General features: G+C 37.5%; 2 protein-coding genes across 5 annotated transcripts in view; one reads left to right on the forward strand and one right to left on the reverse strand.

The window, feature by feature from the left end:
- Nucleotides 1–20332, forward strand: part of tln1 (talin 1) — a 1269505-nt gene that overhangs the window by 308100 nt on the left and 941073 nt on the right. The window lies entirely within an intron of this gene.
- Nucleotides 1–20332, reverse strand: part of ca9 (carbonic anhydrase 9) — a 31840-nt gene that overhangs the window by 3865 nt on the left and 7643 nt on the right. For 2 of the 4 annotated variants that reach the window (XM_087270151.1, XM_087270150.1), the window contains exons 2-9: nt 13878–13910; nt 10740–10910; nt 9525–9662; nt 6367–6459; nt 6179–6245; nt 5948–6105; nt 1087–1210; nt 182–238 (exon numbers count right to left, since the gene is read on the reverse strand). In XM_087270151.1, the coding sequence (XP_087126277.1) occupies nt 182–238; nt 1087–1210; nt 5948–6105; nt 6179–6245; nt 6367–6459; nt 9525–9662; nt 10740–10751 (649 nt within the window). In that variant the 5' untranslated portion in view covers nt 10752–10910; nt 13878–13910. Of the gene's footprint in view, nt 1–181; nt 239–1086; nt 1211–5947; nt 6106–6178; nt 6246–6366; nt 6460–9524; nt 9668–10739; nt 10911–13877; nt 13911–20332 lie in introns of all 4 variants that reach the window. The other 2 variants (XM_087270149.1, XM_087270148.1) reach the window with 1 other exon arrangement.

Below are 20332 nucleotides of genomic sequence, written 5' to 3' on the forward strand. Positions count from 1 at the left end.
AAACAAATAAGACTTTCTCCAAAAGAAAAAAATATTATCAGACATACTGTGAAAATTTCCTTGCTCTGTTAAACATCATTTGGGAAATATTAAAAATGAAAAACTAATTCAAAGGGGGTGAATAATTCTGACTTCACCTGTATGTATAGTACAAAAAAAGTTGCAAATTGTTGATGTATACCACTAGATTCCTTGATATTCTTGTCTTGTGTTTCTGTCGGTGTAGCTCCTCTGGTTTCTGTTAAAATCAACACAAAATCCATATGTAGATGTTATGTAATTCATAAATTATTCAAATGGCACCGTTAAAACAAATGAAGCTTTGTAGCATATGCGTGTCAAGCATCTGTGTTTGCACATACTTTGGGCTTATAATAAAAATGGTAACACTTTAGAGACCAATTTTCACTATTAACTAGCGCATTTATACCAGCCTATTATAAAAGTATTGACTGTTTATTAGTACTTAAAAAGTACATATTCTGAATGACCTCATTTTCAGGAGTTTATTTATAAACTAATTTCGAGAGGATCATGTGCTTGTGATTGCTTGCGGTCGGTCCTGCATTATTCAATTTATGATTCACCAATCAGACGATTCCTAAGCCTCTATAAATACCCTAAGTTCCATATAACAGCCATCTTTGTTTTGAAGAATCCCCCCTTTCACCCATACTCCTCCTCCTACGCGAACACAGGGAGAACATGCAAACACCAACTGATTCAGCCGAGGCTCAAACTAGCAACCTTCTTGCTTTGAGGTGAAAGTGCTAACCACTGTGCAGCCGGTTTTCTTAATTTGTTAGTATTTGTCTATTTGTATGTGTTTCCGTAACTTGCAGCTGATTCGATCTCTCTAGGCCAGTGATTCTCAACCACATTCCTGGAGGAGCACTAGTTCTGCACATGTTGCCATGTCTTCTTAACTGAACACACCCGATTCAGATCATCAGCTCATTAGCAGAGACTAAAAGACCTGTAATGGGTGACTGACAAAACATGCAGTGTTGGTGGTCCTCCAGAAATGTGGTTGAGAAACACTGCTCTGGGCCACCGTAAAAGAGAGATAAAAGACATTGCACATACTTCCACTATCAGATGTGTGAAAAGACGACTGTATCTTTCTCCCATGCAAAAGTTGTGGTGCTCTGAAGTTTTTGGACAGAAGCTTGTTGTGTTCAGTTTTCAGCGATTCCTCCAAGGCTGCGAGCTGATAAACAAAAAGAGAAGAAAACAGTCATCTAAATGCCTGATCTAAATGTTTCACTCTTTCTGTTTCTGATGAGATTTAAAGGGCACCTATTATGCAAAATCAACATTTGAAATGTGTGAAACGCCGAAACCCGGTGCCATTGGAACCAGTATGCACCGGATCAAATCAGCATATTAATTTCTGTGCCTAATTTCGGTGCTGCAACTAGAATGTAAACCAGGTCGCACACCAGAAGTGCGCTAGGCTATGCCCAGCGTCATGCATTTTAGAATTTGCAAGTCAGCAGCTGTCCGCGGACCCAGCCACGACTCATGAATGTTTCTATTTCTGCCATGCCACAGAGCGCCGTCTGAATAGTTTTAATTAAAATAACAAGCGAATGTGCATGTCTGGTGTGTGATACTATCAACTGTCATGTGCGCGCCGTGCCGTGGCTCTGAGCGGCGTATGCGCTGTGTGATGCGCTTAAGAAGCCTAAAGGGGTAAATTAAAGCCACACATTTAAATTAAAGACAACATTAAAGCCGTGTCTGGTTTCTCTCAAGGTTTTTTTTTTCTTCACTCTCCTATTGGTGAAGTTTTTTTCCCTCTCTGCTGTCGCCACTGGCTTGCATGGTTCAGGATCTGTAGAGTTACACATCGATGGATTTGCTCTTCAGTGCTTGGACTCTCAGTAATGACTTTAAACCACACTGAACTGAGCTAAACTGAACTGAACTTAAACACTTAAAACTGAACTACCCTGATCCAGCTACTATGACCATTTATGTGAAGCCGCTTTGACACAATATACATTGTAAAAGCGCTAAACAAATAAAGCTCAATTGAATTGAATAAGTATGCCTTGTGTCACAAAATCTCTAAATTTTTAATTCTAAACAGCTTTGAGGGATACGGATGTCAGGTGTTTGTTATTGTAGCTTATAGTAGGCAAAGCGCGCAGTACGGTGCATGCAGCGAGCGACTCACTTCATTAACACGCATGATCACGGATTCTGACACACCAACATGCAGCAGATGTTTTACAAAAGTTGCGTGTAAGGGAGAAACACGTCAAACTTCTGAAATGTGAGGGCTCATGGAATCAACTTAAAGGTGAGAAATGGACTGTCTTTAACAGCTTGTGACATCATCTGACATTATCTGAGTACGTTTACATGGACACCAATTCTCTGATTAAAAGACAATACTCTGATCAAGATTCTACCACGCAAACAGTGATTTTTGATTATCTTAAAGGACCACAGACACAAACTGTGGAGGAAACATTTATAGGCTGGTGACGCAAAGACAATGATGGATCTATGTGCTATAACATGTAACTGGGAATCATGAATGTAACATTCCAATAGCAGCTAATGTGAACACCTGAATCATATTATTGTCTCATTCAGATAAAGGCAAATCATTAGATCACTGATGTCCATGTAAAAGTAGTCACAAGCCCCAAACCCAGAAAAAAGGTGCTCCCTGATTTTGATGACAGCCTTTTCACCACAGGTCAGTAGTAAGCTGATGTAATGTTAATAGCATAATGCAAATCTTGCATTCATGCAAACAAACAAATGATCAAAAGAAATATATCAATGCAATTCCAATAAATGAAATATGAATTGATGTTTATTTTAAATGTATTATAAATATATTTATATTGTTCAATTATAATTATATATATATAACTGTTTTTTTATTGATTAATTTTTTGTCTAAAAAGTATGGGTTCAGGCACCATTTTGGCACCGGCACCGTTTTAAAAGTATCGATTTAGCACCGGTATAGAAAAAAAAAAAAAAACGATACCCAACCCTAGTGTAGGTATAGTGTGTCCACTGATGGATTTAGATTTCATCCTTTCAATCTGTCCCAGCATGGATCAACATTAATCCATTTTCTCATAACTTTATTAATGTGATTATTTGAATAAGGAATAAGGTTAACACATTGCTTAATATAAAAATGTTCAGTGCATTTGCCTGTCTCTTTGTTACTCTATTTTCAGCCACCAAACTAGGTCAGAGGTCATGGAGACCTCGAGTGGAACTGAAGGTCTTAATAATTGAAAACAACTGAACAACTATTTTAATATTTGTATTGCTATGTGTTAATACTGTCTAAAGTGATTTTGATATTATTATTATTATTATGTCTTAATTATGGTGGCTTGAGAAAGCCAAAATACTGTTATACTACATAAACGTATTATTCTTCCGTCTTCTTCCTCTTTTTCTGCTTCTTCTTCTTCTTCTTCTTTTTCTTAGACTGTTTTAAGAACGCATCTCCTCCTAGACCGTTCAAACTACAACAACCAAACTTACTCCAAACCTCCAAACTATACTCAAATAAGTTGCTATTTCTTTTCCAACTGATCCGACTTTCGGTTTTCTGACCCGGAAAACTCTGAAAAGTCTCATTGACTTAACATTGGACCAAACTTTGTGACCTCATAAATTTGCGTTAAACTGTCATACAGAATTTGATCATTTAATTCAGACTACCAATCTGCCAATCACTGATGACTTTTCAACTTACTAACCACACCCTAGCAACCACTTACAGCACCCTAGCAACTGTCCCATAGACTTCCATTGTAAAATAATCTGCCATTGACTTTACGTAGGACATACTAACAACATACCAATATGTACTTATAATATACTAATCTAAATTAGACAAATACTAACAAGATACCAATCCATACTAGAAACATACCAAACCATACTAGAAACATACAGTTGAAATCAGAAGTTTACATACACTGTATAAAAAGGCACATAACCATTATGTGACTAAACTTTTTCTCTTTTAGGTAGGTTAGGGTTATCACATTAGTTTCTGTTATGCTTAATAGCAGAATAATAAGATAGATATTTTTTGAGAAACTGTAATAACTTTTTTTGAAAGTCAAGTTTACATCTAATAAGATTAATATGCCTCTGAAAAAGCTCAGATGATGATGTCAAGGTTTTGGAAGGCTCTGATTGGCTAATTGACAACATTTGAGTTAACTGAATTGGATTACAATTAGCTAAATTACACTGGGGGAAAATCATTTTTGGAGACATGTCCTTTGGTGTGATGGAACTAAGATTGAACTGTTTGGCCATAATGACCAGTGTTACATTTGGAGGACAAAGAGGGAAGCTTATAAGCCAAAGAACACAATCCCAACTGTGAAGTATGTGGGTGGCAGCATCATGTTGTGGGGCTGTTTTGCTGCAGGAGGGACTGATCCACTTCACAGCATAGATGGCATCATGAAGAAAGAACATTATGTAGAAATACTGAAGCAACATCTCAAGACATCAGCCAGGAAATTAAAACTTTGCCACCAATGGGTCTTCCACACAGACCATGACCCTAAGCATACTGCCAAATTAGTTCAAATGTGCTTTTAAGGACAACAGAGTGAATGTTTTGGAGTGGCCATCACAAAGCCCTGATCTCAATCCTATAGAAAATTTGTGGGCAGAGTTGAAAAAGCTTGTGTGAGTAAGACAGCCAACAAATCTGACTCAGTTACACAAATTCTGTATGGAGGAATGGGCCAAAATTCCTTCAAACTATTGTGAGAAGCCTTTTGGAAGGATACCCAAAACATCTGACCAAAATTATACAGTTTAAAAGCAAAGCTAAAAATGCCAAGGAAATGTATGTAAACTTTTGACTGTCTAGAAATAATACAAAATCCTCAAAAAAAAAAAAAGAAAATAAATAAATCTCTTGCACTGTTCTGGCATTTAGCAATTGTAAATCATTTAGGTAATCCTAACAGACCTAAAATAGTAAACGTTTAGTATGATTTACCATCAGATGTTTTTTTTTTAAAACTGGTTATGTTCCTTTTCTTAGAGTGTATGTAAACTTCTGGTTTCAACTGTACTAACAATATCCCACTCCATACTAGAACCATACTAACAAACATACTAACATGCTAGTTTATACTAAATTCATGCTAACAACATGCTAGTTTATACTAAAAACATGCTAGCAACATTAATTCATACTAGAACCATGCTAACAACATTTTAATTTATGCTAACAACATGCTAATTCATACTAGAACCATGCTAATTTATGTCAGCAACTGCCTAGCAACTACTCAGAACACCTTAGCAACCACCTAGGAACACCTTAGCAACCACTCAACCCCCTGTCAACTGCTTAGCTAGAAACATGCCAATCTATACTAGAAACCTATATATATATACTCATCTATCCCATGTTTTTCAAGCTTCTTAAAAACTCCTTCAATTATTTAAACATTAAAACTACTTCAAACTTTCAGACTAGGCTTTCTCAAGCCACCATAAAGTTTCTGTACAAACTTTACTTTTTTAGTTCTTTTTAAAGTGATTTCCTTTTTATGCAAAATAGACCTTGTGTGTAGTAAGAAGACAGCAGTCTGAAGGCTGTTTATACCAGTTTTGAAACTAGTTTGATAAGACAGCTGAGAGTATGAAGAAACAACCTTGGGTTTTTATAACAGATTGTCTCTTGCGTGTGGAAATGCATCCGATAGGTCAGTTCTACATGTCTGAGACTAGCTCTTAACTGTCTACGGGCGACCTGACCCAAGCCTCCTGTCACCATCCCTATCGGGATTCAGATACGAACACGCATTGACGTAAATATTTAGAATTGTCTATCTTTGTTTTAACCAATTACCTGTTACCAATTACCAATTACATCTTCTTAAAAGGCCTACATTGGAGGCCTTGAAGATGAGAGTCTAACCTGTCTTCTGGATACTCTGATGGAGTCATTGAAGAGAGTCCAGCTGACCGTCTGCAGACAAGGAGGGGTCGTCAGAGACCCGCTGTACCTATAAAACCTCTCCAAGCTGTTCGGCAGAAGGTGGCGCACATTAAAACCAGGAATCACAGTGAGAGACTCTGAAAGAAGACCATTAGATCAGGTTAGATGAATGTCTTCCAGCATCTTTTTATGTTCTTTCCCGTGTCTTACCCTCTGTGCTGACGTCTGATAAAGCAGACAGGATCTTTTCATAGTTGTCATTTTCATGAAGGCCAATCTGTTGGAAAACAGTCAAAAGGAAATGCTAACCAATGTATCGCAAAGACTTTGTAGGCAGTGGTCAAACCACATTCTGTTGGAAAACTTTATTGTAGTCATAAAAAGGCTTAAGGACTTACAGCTATGAATCCTCCTAACACTGCCAATCCATCAGCTTTACTAGCTGCCTCCGTCAGATTTGCGTATTTGGAGTTATAATGGACCACGTGGATCTGAGGAAATGAGGAAATTGTCTAAGCATTTGCTTATGCAATGTGTCACACATTACACAATGATTTAATCACTTATGACTAGGGTTGTGACAGCCGTTTTGTGTGATTTTTTATATAAACGAATTGAATTATTTAACGGAAATCTAGGGAGGTGAAACATCTTTTTTATTGCTTCTTTTTATCAAAATTCTAACTATTAATCACAAAACACATTGAAAACAAACCAACAGACAATGCCTATTTTAACAACGCAAAGCTAAAGAAAAACTGAATAAATTAATAAACAGAATACATACATACATAAAATATTATAATAAATAAATAATAGCATAATAGCAATAAAAATAGTAAGTAAATAAATAAAATAAAATACACAAATTCAGTTATGACACACCATAACTCAAATTCAGCTTAAAGAAACATCAATAAAGTCCAAGTAAGGAGTCCGGACTTGATGAAAAGCCTTAGTGGACATATGAATGACACAGGTAAGGAATCCTAAGGGAATCATTTCCCTAATAATATTGTGCCACCCTTTTAAGGATGGGGGTTTCACTGATCACTGATCCAGTTTATCAGTATATTTATCTTGGCAGCGAAGGCTAAAATGTCAAATAAGCGATTAGTGAATTTGTCAGGCAAACATCCAATCGGCAGACCTAAAATTGAAGGCAATGGATCCAACTGTAGTTGAAGTCCAAACATACGGCTCATAAAAAGGGACCAATAAGTTTTAATAACATGACAATTCCATAAAAAATAAGTGTAATCTTCCATTTCCACCTTACATTTAACACGAAACATCTTTTAACATCTTACTGTAAATAGTTAGTTACTTTATTTTATTACATTGCCTTAAAAGCAATGACTGTAAAAAATATGGACGACGCGACAGCCCTTTTTCCCATTGAACGCCTTGAGGGCAAAACGCCTGCTTGACGGGCACAAACTGTCGCAAAAGACTGCTGAAATTGGAGCCAGACATGCGCAGAAGGATTGTCTGATGGAGCCAGAGGAGGAGCCGCGAAAATGAGCAGAGTCGAGCTTCCAATCAAACGCTTTATGTAAAATCAACTACGCCCCCCGAACTTCTCAGCATGCGTTTGCTGTCATATCAACACAAATGGATGTAATAACGTTAACAAATATGAGGGTTTTATATATTCAATCGCGCCAGCTCCAGGCCGCAGCGCATAACTTACTCGCGGCGTCGCGGGCTGATTCCGGCTCGCATGCGGCAGCGCCAACACCGGCTCGCTCGGCCGCCGCATCTGGCTCGATTGACTCGGGCTGGAATTGGGTAGTGAGTCCAGGCATCCGGAGTAGGTCCAGCAGAGGTAACATTAGTCAGTCTGAGCTCTAAGAGATAAGTCTCCGGCAGGCGAGAATCTAGCCGGAACTGTGTTTTGCTATCTGGGTGGCTAGGCGTGTATCAGCAAACTAATAAAGCCCGAAAAAAGCCCTGAACTTAGCGAATAAACAGTGTTCCACCAGGATCATGTATGTCAGAAACTGTAGTTTACTGCTGAACTCATTTTGTCATGGTAAAATAACACAGAAATCGAATAATAACACTTCAGTCTCCTGCCGAAGCTCAGACGCCGCGCTTTGAGAAACTGTCAATCACAGCTGTCAATCACGATGACACGCCCAGCATTAAATAACTGCTAAAAACAAACTGTTCACAAAAATGAAGATCTGCACCTATTTCAGCACAATTACCAGTACCTTAATCGACCAGAACTATCTTTCGGGACATTTTATTGCAAGTGTAATATTTTTTTTTATTTGGGCTCAAGTCTCCTTCATTAACACGGAGGAGGCGGGCTTTATGACTTGTACTGCAGCCAGCCCCCAGGGGGCGATCTAACGGCCGAAACCTTCACTCAAACGTAGGCTTGCGGCACACTTGCTTAAAAGCAACAAGCAGACTTTATCTTTTTACTTGAAAAAGTGTGTAAACAACTTGTAACAAAACTTAAGTTTATTACTTAATAACTTTAAGGCTGTGGGCTCACGCACTTTATGAAAAAGTCAACTAATCGCTTTCAACAGCACTAATAGGCCAATGGGACTCATTCACTAATAATTCTGTATGTTTTTCACATTTATACTCACATTTAATTTATACAAACAAAAATTCAAAAAACATGCAAAATTCGTCAAAACACAAGGTGCAGCAGGAGAGCGCAAGATGTGCACAGGGCAAATAAGTGAAGTTTATTTATAAGCTAATTTCGAGAGGATCACATGCTTACGATTGCTCGCATTATTGCTTGCCTCGCATTATTCAATTTATGATTCACCAATCAGACGACTCCTAAACCACTTTGTCACAGCCATGTCACCCTGTAGCCCAAGACTTGTTACTCACTGAAGCTAAGCAGGGCTGAGCCTGGTCAGTACCTAGATGGGAGACCACTAAGGAACACTAGGCTGCTGTTGGAAGTGGTGTTAGTGAGGCCAGCAGGGGGCGCTCAACCTGTGGTCTGTGTGAGTCCTAATGCTCCAGTAAAAGTGAAGGGGACACTACACTGTCAGTGGGCCTCGTCTTCCGGATGAGACGTTAAACCGAGGTCCGACTCGTCATTAAATATCCCATGCCACTTCTCAAGAAAGAGCAGGGGTGTAACCCCGGTGTCCTGGCCAAAGTCCCTCTATCGGCCCTTACGATCATGGCCGCCCAATCATCCCCTTCCACCAAATTGGCTCTATCATTGTCTCTCCACTCCACCAATAGCTAGTATGTGGTGACACGTTCTCCCCGCTCTCACGTAAGTTTCCCCCAGGTTCCCCGGTTTCCTCCCACCGTCCAAAAACATGTAACTTAAGTTAATTGACTAATCCAAAAAATGACTTGTGCCAGCTTTAGGCCAAATCTGGGCCAGAATTCTTTGCTACCTAGGAGGTAAACAAGTGGAGGATGAGAAAATTATGACAGGCTTTTTATTTTTGAGTGAACTCTCTCTTGTATGTAAAGTAGGTTTCCAGAAAATTCTGCAAGTGTGAAAGCAGCTATAGGTCATTGAGAGGCATTGTGTTAAGCAGTGTGTTTCTCTGCTCACCTCCGCAGGGTAGTGTATGTTGTCTATGGTGTGCTCTGAACGAGGAACCTCTGTGGTTCCCCAGTGAAAGTGAAGCTGAGCTGCGACATAAACGTGATCAAATCCCCTCCTGATGCGCATGCTGCTGGGCAGACTCAACTGCACTGACAGAAGAACAGAAAACAGACACTTCAGACCTCTTTCATTCACCAACAGAAGGAAAATAGAAGAGCTTTCATAGCCACAAAACGTAACAACTAAAGACTAATCATGGAAGGATGTCAATGGCCGCTGGTTTCCAAAATTCTACAGAGTATCTTGTTTTGTTTTCAAAGGAATTAAGAAGTTTATAAAAGTTGAGAATCGCCTGAGTATGAGAAGGAATGTTTTAATTTTTTGGGGTGAATCCCTTTAAATTTGAAAAAAAAGGGGAAACAACTTATTTTTTGTGTGCACTGTGGTCATCTATCACAATATCATGTGTTGAAACTGACAACTTTAAAGGGAAAAACACAACTACTGGAATAATAACAGCTGAATAAATAAAAAATAAAAATAAATAAAAAAAAACTATATATATATATATATATTTTTTCTATTTTAAATATTTCCCAAATGATGATTAACAGAGCAAGGAAATTTTCACAGTGTCTGATAATATTTTTTCTTTTGGAGAAAGTCTTATTTGTTTTATTTCGGCTACAATAAAGGCAGTTATTAATTTTTAAAAAAACATTTTTGGGACAAAATTATTAGCCCCTTTAAGCAATTTTTTTTGATAATCTCCAGAACAAACCATTGTTATACAATAACTTGCCTAATTAACCTAACCTGCCTAGTTCACCTTATTAACCCAGTTAAGCCTTTAAATGCACTTTAAGCTGTATAGAAGTGTCTTGAAAAATATCTAGTAAAATATTATTTACTGTCATCATGGCAAAGATAAAATAAATCAGTTATTAGAAATGAATTATTAAAACTATTATGCTTAGAAATGTGCTAAAACAATCTTCCCTCTGTTAAACAGAAATTGGGGAAAAAAATAAACAGGGACCCTAATAATTCAGGGGGGCTAATAATTCTGACTTCAACTATATATATATATAGTTTTAGTATATATATATATATATATATATATATATATATATATATATATATATATATATATATATATATATATATATATATAGAATATATTGAACGTGTAGTGTTTGTTGTGAACGGGTCTTGACTTACATGTGTGTCCATTGTTGAGGAGGGTCAGAGAGTGTGAGCCTGTAAGATCGTAACCATCCAGCTGAATGGGGGGCAGTCGGGGCTCATGCAAAACCTTATGAGTGTCAATGTTGATTGGAGACTGAGATTTCCCACCACAGTGTTCAAATGCAGATAACCATGCGTCCTGATCTGAAGCACACAATGAAAAACATTAACACACAACAGCCATGTTTAATTATTTAAAGTATTTAATTGTATTACTTTATTTAGATATTTAGTTTCCTTTATAGTGCCTTGTAGGAAACCTATAAAGTACAAATAAGGAGCTTATTAATGGAATAATAATTGTTTGGTTTGAACGACACTTCAATATGGTGTCCATGAGTGTTTTACTCTGAGCCTGAAGTGCCCTTTGAAGAGTGGTATATCCTGATTTTAATGCACTGTTAATTAATTATTTAAATGCTGCATTCATCTTTATTAAGCTGCGGTCAAACTAGAGTTTGTCCGTGCGAAATTCTGCCATACTGCGGTGCGAAAAGGGGCGGGAATAAACAAGATTATTAGACATTAAAAAAAGTCAGCGATTGCTCCATATTTTAAATTTCTGTCCAGAGAGGTCATGTTTTGATCCTCAATTGGTCTCACGCACTCAAGTGATGCGATTTCGCAGGTCAGAGTTGACGCATGACCCTGCGTTTCCGGTCTGATGCATTCGTGTGCGTATGAATGGAAGTCTATGGGAGGAAAAGCCCAGTGTGACCGCAGCTTTATTGTCTAAATTCAGTACACTAGATCAGCGGTTCTCAAACTTTTTTCATCAAGTACCACCTCAGAAAACAATTGTCTCTCCAAGTACCACCATAATGAGCAGTATTGAAATACAGTGGTGTAGTAGGCCCAGTAAAGCAGCTATAGCTCTGCACAGTTCTAAAAGGTGGCAGACTAATCACTATTATTAAGAAAATGTCTTATTGTCAGCCTGATCATAAATAGTTGGAACGTAAACACTGTACTGTGCTTATGTAAACAAACAAACTGAAAATGTCAACATTTAAATTAAAATGTTCTTTTAAAAGTTAAAAATGGTAGGTTAATGTTCGTAAAAAGTACAAAGAAAAGTTCTGTACTTAAATGTAAAGTATTAACATATAGTAGCCCATTCATGAACACCTGGAAATGTTGCCTGGACCTCAGAAACATAGGGTATATGTCATATAATAAATATTATTATATGTCATTTTCATATATAAATCATTTTTGATAAATTTGAAATATATGGAGCATATACATGACACATTTGATATCTCCGCATACCACTAGAAGGAAGCCTGCGTACCACTAGTGGTACACGTACCACAGTTTAAGAACTACTGCACTAGACCAACTAGCAGTGTATTCCGCACAGCTTCATAACACAATCATGTTATTGCAAGGATACTCATTAACATGTTTTATATCATCTAAGAAAATGACAGTTGAAGACAAATAATAATTATTCTATGTAAAATAATTATTTCTTATATATAACAATAATTTCTCAAGGGGACTAATAATATTGATATTAGCAGTTACCATGAAAAAGGAGCAATACATCAAAATTCTGGCATTAGGCAGTTTGCAGAGAAACTTGGTCTTGGGCACCAGTGGGCATTTCAGCACAATAACACACAGCAAAATTGCTGAAAAAATGATTAGCAGACTAAAATATTAAGATTTTGCAGTGGCCCAGCCAGAGTCCTGACTTAAATCCAATTGAGAATCCGTGGAAGGAGCTAAAGATCAGGGTGATGGCAAGAAAATCTTTCAACCTGACAGAATTGGAGCTCATCGCTAAAAATGAATGGGCAGAAATACCAGTGGAGACATGCAAAAAGCTGTTCAGCAATTATAGGAGGTGTTTAATTGCGGTAAAATCCCTTTTTTGTTGATCACTAAGAAGGGTATGAATAATTTTGGACATTTTAAACAACTTTTTTTTTACATTCATTAATTTATTTTCTTTTCGGCTTAGTCTCTTAATTAATCTGGGGTCACCACAGCGGAATGAACCGCTAACTAATCCACCATGTTTTACGCAGCGGATGCCCTTTCAGCTGCAACCCATAACTGGAAAACATCCATACCCAAAAACTACGGACAATTTAGCTTACCCAATTCACCTATACCACATGTCTTTGGACTGGGTGGGAAATGGGAGCAACCGGAAAAAACCCACGCAAACACATGAGAGAACATGCAAACTCCACACAGAAACACCAACTGACCCAGCTGGGTCTTGAACCTGTTACCTTTTAACTTTAAGTTAGAATTTTCCTGGGGTTTTAATAATTTGGGGTTGGCTGTATATGTAAATATTGAATTATTATTATATACTGTATATCATTCCAAATTAAACTAAGTGAAGTTTATTTATAAACTAATTTCGAGAGGATCATGTGCTTATGATTGCTTGTGGTCGGTCCAGCATAAGTCAATTTATTATTCACCAATCAGATGATTCCTAAGCCAATATAAATACCCTAACTTCCATATAACAGCCATCTGAGAGAATCCCCCCTTCCACCCCTACTCCTCCTTTCCTAGATGAGTGGCACAGTAGCCCCACAGCAAGAACGATACTGGTTCTAGTCCTTACCAAGCCAGCCGACGTTTCTGTGCAGAGTTTACATGTTTTCTCCGTGGGTTTCCACCAGGTTCCCCGGTTTTCTCCCACCGTCCAAAAACATGCATCTTAATTTAATTGACTAATCCAAATCAGCACCATAGACATGCTCCCTAGTAAGTAGTCATCTAAGAGCAATTACTATCTGTTCGTTAGCTACTACAACAGGGGAGTTCTCGAGACCTACCTGAGCTCAAACTCCCCACTCACCCTGCAAATGGGAGGAAGCCCCGAGCTCGAGGATCTTATGAGCTCAGGGCTCTCTCCCTGAACTGCATGCCAAACAAGCTTTATAATCAATCATCAGCTAAGTGTGAACTCTTGAAAAGAAAAAGCAGGTAATGCAGTTTATCAGTGTATTGTACTAGAGAAACTCTATCCTATAGACATGTCTGCTTTGCTCCACTTGTAAGTGTGAGTTATATACAAAAATGTCAGGAAAAAAAATCTATGCTGAAGGTGACTCTGGGTAGTTACAATAATATATTTACCTTGGTAACCCCAGTGATGCTGATGAGAAGAACCTGTAAAAAGAAAAAAAAAATATGTCAAGAAAACAAGGCATTGAGACTTGATTCTCAAACATGGTTTGTGTTGTAGTTGGATGACATTTAGTTATAATAGACATGTCTATGTCAGATATTTGCACATATGAGACTTACAGTTGAATTCAGAATTATTAGCCCGCCATAGTTTTTTTTCTTTTTTAAATATTTCCCAAATGACGATTAACAGAGCAAGGAAATATTCACAGTATGTCTGATAATATTTTTTCTTCTGGAGAAAGTCTTATTTGTTTTATTTTGGCTAGAATAAAAGCAGTTTTTAATTTCTAATAGCCATTTTAAGGTCAAAATTGTTAGCTCTTTTAAGCAATATGTTTTTTCGATAATCTACAGAACAAACCATTGTTATACAATAACTTGCCTAATAACCCTAACCTGCCTAGTTAACCTAGTTAAGCCTTTAAATGTCACTTTAAGCTGTATAGAAGTGTCTTGAACAATATCTAGTCAAATACTATGTACTTTCATCATGACAAAGATAAAATAAATCAACTATTAGAGATTAATAATTATTAACTATTAACTATTATGATTAGAAATGTGTTGAAATTATCTGCTCTCCGTTAAACAGAAATCGGGGAAAAAAATAAACAGGGGGGCTAAAAATTCTGACTTCAACTGTATGTTGCATGTGTATAGTTATGACTATAGCCTAAATAAATTGTAGGGTTTTAAAATCATAGGTTTTTCTTCATACTTAAATCAATAGAATATTAAGTAAATATAATGTTCCAGGAAGATATTTAGTATGTCCTATATTAAATGCAGACTATCAAAACATAATATGCATTGCTAAGAACTTAATCTGGACAAATTTAAAGACCATTTTCTCTAATTTCAGATTTTTTAAAATATCTGTATCTCAGCCAAATACTGTCCTTTACATTCATTCAATTTCCTTTCGGATTAGTCGCTTATTTATAAGGGGTCGCAACAGTGGAATGATCCACCAACCATTTCAGCATATGTTTTACACAGTGGATGCCCTTCCAGCTACAACCCAGTACTGGGAAACACCCTTACACTCTTGCATTCACACGCATGCCAATTTATTCAATTCAATTCACCAATAGCGCATGTCTTTGGACTGTGGGGGAAACCGGAGCACCCAGTGGAAACCCCCGTAACACAGGGAGAACATGCAAACTCCACACAAAAACGCCAACTGATCCAGCCAGGACTCATTAGTATAAATGTCTATTATAATTTCCTAAATGGACAGCGGCGACGCAGTGGTTTGAGCCTCTGCTGGCATTTCTGTGTGGAGTTTGCATGTTCTCCCTGCGTTCGGGTGGGTTTCCTCCGGGTGCTCCGGTTTCCCCCACAGTCCAAAGACATGCTGTACAGGTGAATTGGGTAAGCTGAATTGTCAGTAGTGTATGGGTGTAAATGAGTGTGTGTGGATGCTTCCCAGAGATGGGTTGCGGCTGGAAGGGCATCCCTTGCGTAAAAACCTACTGGATAAGTTGGCGGTTCATTCCGCTGTGGCAACCACGGATTAATAAAGGGACTAAGCTGAAAAGAACATGAATGAATGAATGAATGAATGAACTGCTTCTGTGGTTCAGAGTCATATATTGTTTCATTGTTGTATTATTTAACTTTTTAAATGCTTCTGATATTGCTGTAACTGCAGTAACAGCAAAGAGTTTTAGACTTTTAAAGGAACAGTTTAAAAGTTTTTTGTTTTTCCCTACTATGGAAGTCAATGGTTACAGGTTTTCAACATTGTTCCAAACCTCTTCTTTTTGTTTTTCATCCCATAAAGGTTAGGAACCACTTCAAAGAGAGTAAATAGTGAGATGTTTTTCATTTTTGGGTGAAATATCCCTTCAAGTTCAATAACAAACGTCTTTCATTCTTTTTTCCCCACAGATTCTGATTACAGGGCACAATATCAATACCTACATCCACAGGATTTCTTGCACGATGCAATGTTTATCCTTAAAACCCTTTGACCACAGTAAATGAGCGTGGTTGATTCAGCATTGTTATCATCACTTTATCTTCACCACTATCAGTTAACTCAATAAAGCAACAACATTTTAGAGATACTCATCAGTCATCCCGATATGTGGATGAAGCAAGATAATAAAACTCTGCCACATTTAACCATTTCTGAGAAAACTGTACAAGCTTTTTAGAGGCACTCGCTGGAAATCTACATGTTTTTACATGTTTAAGAACAGCTTAACAAAATTTGTGAAGTATTTTGCATAAGCCTGGCTTAATAAAAGTAAAACCTTAAACTCAAACACTTGAACAAGTAATTATGATTCATATTATGACCTTAGGGCGACGCAGTGACGCAGTAGGTAGTGCTGTCGCCTCACAGCAAGAAGGTCGCTGGGTCGCAGGTTCGAGCCTCGGCTGGGTCAGTTGGCGTTTCTGTGTGGAGTTTGCATGTTCTCACTGCGTTCGCGTGGGTTTCCTCTGAGTTCTCCGATTTCCCCCACAGTCCAAAGACATGTGGTACAGGTGAATTGGGTAGGCTAAATTGTCTGTAGTGTATGAGTGTGTGTGTGAATGTTTCCCAGAGATGGGTTGCGGCTGGAAGGGCATCCGCTGTGTAAAAATGTGCTGGATAAGTTGGCGGTTCATTCCGCTGTGGTGACCCCGGATTAATAAAATTAATTATGACCATAAACAGTTAAACATGGTCAGAAATGTCTTTTCTTAAGTGTTTGTATTTAGTATTTCTGGATTTGGCCAGCAGCATGCTTTTTTTCTTCTTACACTGAAATAAGTGAAACTGTCTTGGTTTTAAAGTATTTTTTATATTGGATTAAGTGAAAAATTATGTTTCGTGATTATAAAATATTTTATTCAATTTCTCTTAAAGCAAAAAAGAAACCACTTATAGGTAAAAATTCAAAGCATTCGTCTGTCTCTGAGTTATATTTTTACTTCAATCCTGCAGTATTTGTTTTTTTATTTAATTAAATTTTTTGTATTTCTGGCGACACGGCGGTTTACAGCAAGAAGGTCGCTGGTTTGTGTCCCAGCTGGGTCAGTTGACATTTCTGTCTGGAGTTTGCATGTGCTCCCCATGTTGGTGTGGGTTTCCCCCACAGTCCAAAGACATGCGGTACAGGTGAATTGATAAGTTAAATTGTCTGTAGTGTATGAGTGTGAATTTCTCAGAGATGGGTTGCAGCTGGAAGGGCATTCATTGCATAAAACATGTGCTGGAAAAGTTGGTGGTTCATTCTGCTGTGGCGACCCTAGATTAATAAAAGGACTAAGCCGAAAAGAAAATGAATGAATGAATAAAATTGGCCTTAGTCTATGTATGTGTTTGTATGAGTGCGTATGGGTGTTTACTATTACTGGGTGGCAGCTGGAAGGGCACCTACAATGTAAAACATATAAGTTGGAGGTTCATTCCACTGTGGCGAGCCCTGATGAATAAAGGGACTAAGCCGAAGGAAAATAAATGAACGTATTTTTTATTGTGAGTTTGATTACCATTTTGCGTGGCATTTATAGCCATTCTGAAAGCACCCGCAGATATTTTACATGGCAATAGCATATCCCAACCTGACATGTATTTATTATAGTTTAATCCAAAATACAACTTTACTTTGATTTTAGTGAAAAATAAATGAATAAATAAATAAATATTTAAAGGAGGCAGCATGGTGGTGCAGTGGGAAGCACTTTCACCTCACAGCAAGAAGATCGCTGGTTTGAGCCTCGGCTGGGTCAGTTGACGTTTCTGTGAGGAGTTTGCAAGCTCTCCCACTGTTCGCATGGGTTTCCTCCGGGTGCTCCAGTTTCCCCCAGAAGTCCAAAGACATGCGGTACAGGTGAATTGAGTAAGCTAAAATTGTCCGTAGTGTATGTTTGTGAATGAGTGTGTATGGATGTTTCCCGGTGATGAGTTGCAGCTGGAAGGGCATACTAAATGAGGTCATTTAGTATTTACTATCTGTGTGATTTGATTGGACTGTAATCACAAGATTAGGCAGGTTTTCTACTCAGCCAGACAAGAAAAAATAAAGTAGCGACTGCAGGTTGAAGGAAAATAGTGTAGCAAAAGTACTGATACAGCACAAAAAAATGTACTCGAGGCAACGAAAATTTTATATTTTACAATATTTGTAATTTGTTACTTCACACCACGTATTTTTACTTTATGTGAATCCATTTTTTTATCACAATAGTTTTGATTTAAATTACATTAGATTAATATTTATTTTTTATATTTCATATATTTATACTTTTATATTTTAGCTGTAACAAAGTCTACTTTTTGTATGTTATTGTATGCGCAGCAGGTTCTCTTATAGTGGACTGAGGCATTAGGTCTGATGCACGTGAGCAGCGAATGCTGAAATCTGCCTGGCGTCTGTACTGCTGCACATAAAGCTCACATTCACTGCGCTCCATGAAGGAGGGATTGTGTGAGTGCGCTGATGTGTGTGAATAAGAAAAGATACTGTCCGCTATCTCAGTCTTTCACTCACAATAACAAAACCTGTTCTCACAGTTTTTTCATCTTTGCTTGTGTCTGGACGGCTCTGAAAAGACCGTATTGAACGTTACAAGTAGTGCGCTGGAATATTATAATATTCAATACAATTCTTCATTGCTATAGCACTTTTATAATGTAGATTGAGTCAAAGCAGCTTAACATGGATCAAGTTCTAGTAAATTGAAACTGCTTCAGTCCAGTTTTCACAGTTGAAGTTCAGTTCAGTGTAATGTAAATGTCACTGCTGAAAGCCCCAAAACTGAAAAGCAAATCCAACAATGCGCAGCTCCACAAGTCCCAAATATAGCTGAATAGCTGATTTCATACTAGTTTGCAAAACAATTGTTGAATGTTTGTACAAACCAACTTAAACACAGTCTTACTAATTTAACTACAGCGACTGCAGAATTATAGAATTGGACCAGTTATTCAAAAGACGTCCATTTTGTCAAATGATGAAATCCTTCACAGAGAAAGAAGTTTGCTGAAGTTTGTTATTAGTATAGTTTTTTAAACAAAAAGCTTTCAGTCTACTATTTGTATACGCTTCCCATGATAGTATTTAAAACTGCGATTAAGTTTACCTGACTCATTCTGACTGAAGAGTATGCTTGTGGTTTTGATGGAGAGCCGGCTAACAGGGAATGTTCTCAAAACATTTGTTAAAAGTTTGTTCCCACTTTATATTAAGTGGCCTTAACTAATATGTACTTACACAGGAATTAATAGTTTGTTACAATGTACTTATTGTGTAAATACATGTATTTACTGTGTACTTATGCTTGATTAAATACATGTATGTAATTACATCTGTAACAAACTCCTGTAATTACATTTGTAAATTTGACCATCCCTTACACCTTAACCCACCCTTAAACCTACCCATACCACCAAACCGGTCCATAACCCAACCTCTATCCCAACTGAAAAGCACCACAAGTGTTCTCAAATACATTATAAACACAGTAAGTACATTGTATTTATGTTTTGATGTAAGTACATAGTAGTTAAGGACACTTAATATAAAGTGGGACCAAAAGTTTTTTAAATGTTAGCAAATGCGCATAACATATTTACAATCATGTTCTTGTAAGGTTGAAAGAAAGGAATAATAATAATATGTTTTTATATATTACCATTTTCCTAGAATATTAATTTATAATGAATTGAGAAGGTTTTAAGCAACGTTCTGAGAACATTTAAGTAACATGAGACTGAAATGTGTGAGGGGAAATTGAATTGACATCTGGATGAACAACATATTTTGTTGAACGCAGACAGAATCAGAATGTACCGGCCAAGGCCAGAGTCACACACAGCACTCATGAGTTAGAAAAGCACAACAAGATCATTTCTTTCCCACCAGAAATGTAGCTTTCCTGGAGTTTGGCACAAATGTGAGCGTATGTGCACTGAGGGGTGTAAAACTGACAGTTGGAAAGACTAAAACCCAGTCTTTTATACATTCACTCCGTGTGTTTTGTGTGTGTAACAGGTATCATCCTGTAGGATTGTTTAAATAAAAACATTTTTGCTTTGTTTTTAATCCAGTAGTTCTCAATTCCGGTCCTGGGTCCTGCACATTTTGTATGTCTTCCATACTTACACCTGATTCAGACCATCAGCCTGTTAACAGAGAGATCCATGAACGGATCCTTGTGCGTCAAATAAGGGAGATATACAAAATGTGAGAGCAGGGGAGCCCGCGAACTGGAATTGAGAACCACTGCTCTAACCCATGTCTGACTGAAGTCGTTTTAGCAGATTTTCATGGCAAACATTATGAAAACATTTTGAGTAACTTTACTATATTCATTCATTCATTTTCTTTTCAGCTTAGTCCCTTTATTAATCCAGGGTCGACACCCTGAATTAATGAACCGCCAACCAGCACGTTTTTACG

Source organism: Danio rerio, chromosome 10, assembly GCF_052040795.2.
Source record: "Danio rerio strain M-AB ecotype USA chromosome 10, GRCz13ab, whole genome shotgun sequence".
Taxonomy (NCBI): Eukaryota; Metazoa; Chordata; class Actinopteri; order Cypriniformes; family Danionidae; genus Danio; species Danio rerio.